Source organism: Scardinius erythrophthalmus (assembly GCF_964197995.2).
Source record: "Scardinius erythrophthalmus genome assembly, chromosome: 16".
NCBI lineage: Eukaryota > Metazoa > Chordata > Actinopteri > Cypriniformes > Leuciscidae > Scardinius > Scardinius erythrophthalmus.
Window position 1 is genome coordinate 6872289 of NC_138236.1, and position 9443 is coordinate 6881731.

At 37.9% G+C, this 9443-nt stretch overlaps 1 protein-coding gene across 3 annotated transcripts in view; it reads left to right on the top strand.

The window, feature by feature from the left end:
• The window catches only part of rims2a (regulating synaptic membrane exocytosis 2a), a gene marked incomplete at its 5' end in the record, with an annotated part of 182173 nt that overhangs the window by 41722 nt on the left and 131008 nt on the right, over window positions 1–9443 (top strand). For all 3 annotated transcript variants that reach the window (XM_081389341.1, XM_081389343.1, XM_081389342.1), the window contains one exon: window positions 5627–5904. In XM_081389341.1, the coding sequence (XP_081245467.1) occupies window positions 5627–5904 (278 nt within the window). The remainder of the gene's footprint in view (window positions 1–5626; window positions 5905–9443) is intronic.

Here is a 9443-nt window from a genome sequence, read left to right on the forward strand (position 1 = left end):
ACACCGGGAGCTGTAAATATTGATGCCGTCTCAGACAACAGGATCTCTTTCACCACAACTGTCAGCGTTTGGTAAAGAGAAGAAATTGCTGATGGAAAAAGAGCCGATTTCACCACTGATGCTTTTCACTTACACTGAAGCTAGTGGGTAAAATTGGTGCTAACTGCCGACTGAATCTACTTTTATTTTCGTATTTTTGTTGTTGCAAGATTTAAAAGAATAGTTAACGCAAAAATTAAAACCTTTTTTGTGATTTACTCATCCTCGTGTCGTTCCAACGAGAAACACACTTGATCACTTGCCAAATCTGTTTCGCCAATTTGCTATACGGAGAAAACTGATCCTAGAAGAGCAGTTATGGGCAGCTTTTCCCTCTAAAAATGTGCCCAGCCTTACACACGCTCTGCCTATGCTCATGCCTGTAAATAGTTTTTATTTAAGATTTTTGTTGTGATTGTGTAACGGAGACAAGCTAGTAAGAGCTGTGCATGTAAACCTCACTCCCCTAGCCTCAAAAAGCGACTGATGCTAGAAACTGTGGTCTTTAACGTCCTTGTTAGTGCACCCGCCTCCCATGCTGAAGACACAGGTTCAAATCCCGCTCGGAACGGGTTGATCAGGACCGGTTGTATTTGGTGCCGTGACCCGGATGGGAGTGTAACAGAGGCAAGCTAGTAAGAGCTGGGTGTATAAACCTCACTCCCCTAATCTCAAGAGGTGTGCTGGCGACTGACGCTAGAAAGTGCGGTCTTTAGCGTCCTTGTTAGTGCACTCGCCTCCCATGTCAGAGACGCTGGTTCAAATCCCGCTCGGAGTGGGTAGAGTTAGATTGTTTACACTTGCTGCTTTTGTGTAATAGATGAATGACAATGTATTTGTTTTAAGACATTTTATTTTTAGATAATTTTATTTAGCGGGAGTCGCGCAAATCATTTTATTCTCCCACACAGTGCACGCACACACATGAGTTTCTTACACACTTATTTTGCTTATTTTATCTTCTCCTGCGCCACACTCTGTTTTTTGGGTCCCATGCCTCTACTTTGGGCTTTGAAAACTAAACCTACCCTCAGAAATATTCACTGGATTATAAAGTGTGACAACTAGCCCCAGTCTCCCGTACATGATTAGTTCTTATTTTACCTCTAAATAGGGCAGTAGACAGGTGACAGGAAATGGTAGTGAGAACAGGTGGGGTTTGCTCAGGAAGTGACCACCAGGCTACGCCCACAACAAAAAAATGAGTTTAAAACATGTTTAAAAATTAGAGAAATGTTTATGAATGAAAACAGTGCCAAAGATTACTTGTACAGTGATTGGTTTTGCAACTTTAATATCTGATGTACATCCGTGATTTAACATCTTGATGCTGAAGTTAGTGCTTCTATCTTCATCAGCGTCCTTTGAAGAGAGTTAGTGAGCGTTGTGCATGAGTAATGAGTCAGACTCAGCCCCAGTGGAGCTGCGCGCTCACATGCATCGGTAATGAGACCCGTGTTAGTGATGCTCAGCGACAAAAACATGATTATGTGCCGCTGCGATCGCTCAATCGTCTTCCTGCACAAGCAATTGCTTTTATTTCACTGCTTATTATTTTTGACAACTTAGATTGATCTCAGGATTAATCTTTTTTGAGCTGAAGCACAATCTTGACAGCTGAAGGAGCATTTGATCCCCAACTCTCAAAGGTCAACCGTTACGCAGGACTTTGGCATATAAAACCGTGTGAAGCAGTCTGTGAGTTCTGAATTCAGTTATTGGAACATCAGTTTTATCCAACTGGACCAAACAATACGCAGCTGACATGGGTAAGCATGGCAACAATGATTATCGTTAAGCTTTAATTATGTTATTGAGATTCGGGCAATGGGAAAAAAAGCTGCACATTGTTATTTGGAAAACTGTTAATCATTAAAAAAGATGATAGTGAATCATTTTGTTCTTATTTTCTTGATTTGTTCTTTTAATCTTAACAGCTTGATGTAACCGGTTATCATAATCTAAACAGCTTGGATTATTAAATCATACTGATCTTTAATTTGCATATTGATCTTTAATATTTCAGCTAATAATAGAGACATTGTTCGACAACGTGACATACCCGTAGAGAACTGAGCTGCATATGTTCTTTTCCTCTTAGAGATCTGTCTATTTTGATTTTGTCACTGCATAATTAACACTTTGTTTAACAGATCCTTATTAAGTTCAGAGAAAATAAAACCTAAGAATATGCATCCAGTCTATTACAAGCTGCTGGGCTCTAAATATAGAACCTCATTAATTATTCATGTTCCACCTGCAGGCAGTGTTTAGCTGGTGAATGATAACGCTCCCCTCATCATGAACTTCCTTACTTTTATCAAACATCTATAAAATATTGAGCGGCCCAGGACAGCCTCTCTGGTTATTCTGTATACAGTAATATTCTAGCTCTATATTAATGTTTATATTTTACTCACAGTACCTCTCAGAGGTAGTCGGATAACCAAATATCATGTTTTACAAATTGCAAATATTGCATTAATTAAAAATTCCATTTATTTATTTATTTTAAGAAATAAGCATTGTAAGCATTATTGGCATTGCTGTGTATATTTATAGGTCGATCATTTGATGGTCTTGATTAATTATCTGCATGAAGGCACTGAGTTGTGTAATGTTTGTTGCATAACCCAATGTTTTTCTCTGGGTAAAATAATTAAATACTGACAATAATTAAATTTTGCCAAAACAAAATGAAACCTGTACAAAATATAGCAGGGCTCGACAATACGGACTGCCTGGTGCAGCGTGAACAACTCTTGGGACAACTGACGGAACATTTACTGTCCCAATCAGACCAGTGCTGCATCGTCACAAAAGTTTATCATGTGCACTTGTTTTTAAGCCTTGTCTATTTAGATATTCAATTGCAAGAAGGTGCAAAAGAGAACTCATTTTAGTACTCGCTGTGTACAAAAATCCAAAGCGCATGCCCAGAAAGCAGTGTCAGACAGCGTGAATTTAATTGAGTTCTCTTTCGATTATTCTTGCTCTTGAATGGACAAATTCACACAAAATGATATCAAAATGCCCATCTTGGCAAGTATCCTAGTGTAAACAGTCGGTTTTGACTTAAAGAAATAAAACGCATGTGTGTATCAGTATATTGGATTTGTGCGACTCTTAAAGTGACAGCAGCCTAATATTCCTGATTCGCTGCTGTTTGTTTTAATGTTAATCACACAACAAAAGACAAAAAATTAAATACAATTTAATACATTTTATTAAAAAACTTTAATAAGGATTAATATATATTTAATTTATACAGCAGCATTATCTTATTTCATATCTTTGTTCTGTTGTATTTATGTATTTATGTTGGCCTGTTGAATGTTAAATGGATCCAATTAATGTTCAATGAAGATGATTTGATGATGCAGGAATAAACTAGCTAGTATACCTTAATGCATGCATTTTTGAACTTTGCTAATTTAAAACATGATCAAAACAATAATCTATTTTAATGAAAAAAGTTATATCAGTATTGAAAACGGGCAATAGTTGTTTGTTAAAATCCAGCATCGAAATAAGCAGTTTTCCCCCAAAACAAACAATGTAAATAAAATGATTTTTATTTGCATCAGCATTAGATGTATAAATACTTTATATAATTACTTTATATTTTAAATAATATTATATTATACTATATTATATAGTGTGTCAGTATGATATCAATATTTTGTTAATTTACTTTAATTCTAATGTAAATAATGAAATATATATTTTTTATTATGTAATATTTCTTTTCTCTCTCTTTTGATTTTGGGGTGAAACATGACCCTGACATGTTCTTGACAGGCTTCATGAGATTCACCCAGAAAGGTCCCCTGCCATTTGACACCAATGACAGCTCACTCAGCACTTTATCAATTTTTCACTCACACATCTTTTCGCTTGTCTATCGCTGACTGACCAAACATTCATCACAATAACACTTCAGAGCCGGTCGCAGTGCAATTCCTCACTGTGATCTTATCAAAATCCAGTTGAAAGAGGTGACCTTTTCACTTTATTGTATATGATAGGGCAGCTCATACACCAACTTTTCAAGTTTCATAATAATTATTGGTCTTAGATATACTGTTGGGTATATACTCTCTTAGATATACTCTCATCATCAAAAAAAATCTGTCATTTATTTATTGTAATGCTCACTTTCTTCTGATGAACACAGAGCTGCTATTTTCATACAGTGAAAGTAAATGAATGCCAACCAGGGGCTGTCAACCTTTTAAAAAAATCACCATTACAGTAATCCGTACTGTACGACTTGTGCATTATATTCCAAGCCTTTATGTGAGGAACAGACCGTCACTCCTTTGTTTAGGAAAATTGTGGAATAATTCAAATTTCCTAGTCCATTTCTTTTGTGAGATGCATCATTTCCGGGGGCCGATGTGGCATTTTGTATTCAGGCTGGATGGATGGAAGCCTCTGTGTGTGGCTGAGAGCAGGTTTAATTACCACCAGCAAACTGGATGGGATGCCAACTGGCTGCTAAGCTCATTTTTGTCAGGCAAATAATGAGGTCAGGCTGCTATGCCCTCAGTGATGGTGGGACATGAACATTCAAGGGGTGCTCAGACTGCAGTGTTGAAAGCAGGAGTTTTGAGAGGTTATTAATGTACAGTTAGACCTGAGTACAGTAATAATCACCAGTTGTTTCCAAACACCTTCCACCCCACTCCACATCTGCTATAGAGTGCTGTAGTGTGGCTTTATTTTTGTAGGCTAACCTAGAAGTTAGCATTATGGTTCCCTCGATGAAAACCCAACCGGATTTTTCCATTGGATTCATTCAAACCAATAAAAGTTCCTGATTCTTACACATTTGGTTAATAATGATAATCTTCTCAAATGAACACATGCAACTTTTATGAATTGTGATGCCTAAATACAAAAATGGTCGCACAACTTCAATGTCTCTAGCATTGCACTTTTAAATCTTTAAACATTTTCCATGAAAGTTCAGGTTAGAATAGTTTACATGAGTGTGGTTATAAACACAATAAGGCTGTGTTTGTAGACTATTGATTACAATTATGTTTAATGTCCCTGACAACCTCTTAGCCACTTGTTAGTAACTACCTTTTTCTAGAACGGTATAAACTTTAAAAAAAGAAGAAAAAAAACAACAATGTATGAAAAAGTGACATGAAATGAAAAATATTAATTTCATCGGAACCAGTGCTTAATTGCTAACTTGTTAATTGGCTTTGGCCTTCAAAAATATGTCATCCCTGCAGGACTCGATTAGTCAGACAAACCAGGTAGCTCCACCCCCAAACTCATGCCATTGGTTGAGTCAGAATTGTTTTGCATTCATCATTTCCTCTCACATGTACTCTGACAGTTTTGTTTGTCAGCCGCACCAGCATCACAGTTTCCTGAACCTGTTTGTTGTGGGACCTGCGTACGAGGTTCTGGACAAATATCCCAATTTTCACTGACTTCAAAGTTGAAACCGAAATGACTGAATGACTCGCTTCTCCCACAACAGCAAGTTTTCATCCGTCTCATTTGGGGTTTTGACCTCTGTCTTGTGTTCTCCTTTGATTCTAACTTCCTGTTCTGTCACTATCAGGTGATGTGGGTATGCAACCTGTGCCGAAAACAACAAGAAATCCTCACCAAGTCAGGGGCCTGGTTCTACAGCGGCCCAGGGGACGCCCTGCCCCCGGGTGCGAGTGACCCTCGGCGCCGCCACGAAGAGGCTCCGCAGGAGAAGAAGGCCAAACTGCAGGAAGCCCCGCTGCTGTACCAGGGGCCTCCAGGGGACCGCAGCCGTGCTCCAGGACTCTTGCGCCAGGCGTCCCTCAACAACGACTCTGGTCTGAAGCCCAACGACCCTCTGAGCAACAAGTGAGTTCATGTGTTTTTATTGTGCTACGATGTTTAAAAGTTTGAACTTGCAATTAGATGCGTTTAGAAATCATTATTCCTTGAGAGCAGCAGCACTCTTCAAGTTATTCTTGTTACTTTTTAAGAAACTTGCTGAAATAATTTGCCCAAAGTGACTGTATTTGTTAATTATATTAAGAACTTGATGGGTAAAGTTGGTCTGGTCAGGATAAACGTTGATGTTAGTATGACAAAGCTTTGTCTAAATGTTTGTCTAAAAGTCCCTGTAGAAAGAAATTGCTAGGGTGTTCTGGGTGGTTGCTAGGTTGTTACTAAGTTGTTGCTAAGGTGTTCTAAATGGTTGGGCTAAGTGGTTGCTATGGTGATGCTAGGTAGTAGCTTGGTATTTCTTGGTCATAACTAGGGTGTTGCTAAGCAGTTTCTAAGGTGTTCTGGATGGTTTCTAGGACATTGCTAGGTGGATGTTATGGTGGTTTGGGTTGTTACTAAGATTGATTGGCTGTTTTGGGTGGTTTCTTGACATTTTTAAATAGGTAGGTGTTTGTTAGGGTATTCTTGGTGGTTGCTAGACTAAAGCCATGTCCACACTAATACGTTTTCGTTTGAAAACATATATTTTTCTCTCTGTTTTGGCCTTCCGTCCACACTGAGACAGTGTTTTTATTAATGAAAACTAAGCTTTTTGAAAACGCACTCCAAAGTGGATACATTTGAAAACGCCGTTTTTACGTTGTAGTGTGGACTTTGAAACCGGTGGTATTTAAAAATGATGATGTAAATTTAGTCATGTGACGCATATTGTACCAATAGATAGTCATGTTTATACCAGTATTGTGTCTGTTATGTGCTATTCACTTTCACACTGTTGCTAAAAATATTCTACATTGCACACTCTTCATATCACAGTCCTGCAAAGATGACAGAATTTACTCACATTTGCTGTCCTGCGGCAATACATGAGAGCAGTTGCGTTTTAGACCAAACATATGGTGACTGCGTGCGACCTGGACCGCATCAGTAAATAATGAGATATTTTACTAAATAAAATTATCCTGTCATAAGAATTGCACAATAACTTGCGGTTTTACGCATGCACAGTAAGGTGAATTTAGCGTTTTCAGGCGTTTTTCAAAAGATTCTCATCCACACCGAAACGTCCGAAAACGCCTGAAAACGTTAATGTGGACGGAGAGTGTTTATAAACGAAAACGCCGTTTTCAAATGTATCCGGATTGATGTAGACGTATCCTAAGTGGTTTCAATGGTGCTGCTAGGCACAGTTGCTTTAGTTTTCTGCGCGGTTACTAGGGTGTTGCTATGCAGCTGCTAAGGTGTTCTGGGTGGTTGCTAGGACATTGCTAGGCAAGTTACCATGGTGATTTAAATAGCTGTTACGTGGCTGCTATGGTTAAGTAGTTGCTAGGGTGTTTTGGGTGGTTGCCTGGCTAAGTGATTGCTATGATGCTGCTAGGCAGTTGCTTGGTTTTTGTCTGTGGTTACTTGTAGAATGTTTTAGAATGTTACTAGTAGGTGTTCTGGGTGGTTGCTAGGACATTGCTAGATGTTTGCTATGGTGGTTTGAGTAGTTGCTAGGATGCTGCTAGGGTGTTTTGGGTGGTTGCTGCTTAATAGGGCATTTTAGGCAGTTGCTAGGGAGTTACTAAGGCAACAAACTAGGTTTCTGGGGCATTGCTTGGTTAATGTTAGATAGATAGATAGATAGATAGATAGATAGATAGATAGATAGATAGATAGATAGATAGATAGATAGATAGATAGATAGATAGATAGATAGATAGATAGATAGATAGATAGATAGATAGATAAAATGGTAGAACAAATTAATGTTAGATAGATAGATGGTGAAACCTGCTCTAGAAAAAAATGCAGTGAGTCAAAACACATTTATCAAACATTACATCTATACAACATTACAAACATTAATCTGCAGGGAGATGCTAGTGCACTGTGAGCAGTGAGTGTGATTCCATCTTTTCCCACACAGTGGCGGTGTCTCTCTGAGCCCTGGTGTCAAATTATCTCCCTCTTTTGCTGGGATGTCTTTATCAGCTTCATTGCTCAGGGGTCAGAGGTCAGTCCTGGAGAGATGTCTCCATAGAAACAGATGCCCGCTCCCTTGAATCCGAGGCGACCGCTGTGTGTTAGTTTGATTTTCCGTTCCTGAATACCTGTGGAGGAGAGGAATGTTGGGCATGTGCCACAGGGATGGGGCTGATCTCACCTGCTGTTAGTGTGTGTTGTGTTGACATGAGCACATTTGAATGACAAACCCTTGAAATGAAAATTGCACATTTCGACTTAGTGATTTAGTATAGAAATGTACTGTTGTCACTTATTTATTGGTTTACACATGTCAGATGTTTATTGGCAGTTTCAGCACATCTCATTGTTTTTAAGACAAGTGTCAAGTTAAAAAAATACATTTATGATTGTATTTGAACCGACTAGGTGTAGTACACGCAGGACATGGACGTTAACATTTAAAAGTTTGAGGTCAGTAAGATTTTTTTGTTCTCATTTATTTGATCAAAAATATGGTTAAAACATTAATATTTTAACCATAATATTGGTGAAATATTATTGCAATTTAAAATATGTAATTTATTCCTGTGATGCATAGCTGAATTTTTTGCATCATTACTCTAGTCTTCAGTGTCACATGATCCTTCATGAGATCCTTCATGAGAAATCATTCTGATATGCTAATTTGCTGCTTAAGAAACATTTCTTATTATTATCAATGTTGAAAAGCAGTAAAGGTAGAAAATAGTAAATTTGTGAACAAGTGGACAGAAAATCTGATGAGAAGCTGAAGTGCAGACTGAGTGATGTCATCAAAATCATTGATTCATATTGGCAGAAGTGATAGACTGTAAGTTTTGAACGCTTACTGTATATCTTTTAAATGTGAATTCTGTCATTGTTTTGGAGCACACTAGCTTATAGATAAGGCTAAAAAAAACTTAAATTAATATTATTTTGTGGAAACCATGAAACATTTCAGGATTATTTGATGAAAAGAAAGTTAAAAAGGACAGTGTTTATTTGAAATATAAATCTTTTGTAACATTATAAATGTCTTTAGGCTACTGTCATTTTTGCTGCATAAAAGTATGAATAAAAAAATAAGAAAACAAACAATCTGACCCCAATCTTGGGAATCCTGGGAACCAAACCCATGACCTTGGCGTAACTAGCTCAGACTCAAAAATATTTACAATTTTACAAATGCATCCCATTTCTTTATCATATTCTAATATTATATTCTTTACCATCAGATGTTTGAACACAAGAACTTATACTCTAGATACTCGTGCCCGTTCCTATAGTTTTATTTTATGGTGCAATGCATGTTTTTTCCCTCCTCCCTGGCTTCTTTACCTGGCAGATGTCCGTGAAAGGCTCAGGACAGCAGGTGAGCTTTAAGCTGCTTTTTCACGGATGCCGTCTGACATTTCCTGTAGAACACGATGAGTGTGCTGTGAAATGTATAAAAAGCTACTGTAACAGCAGTGCTG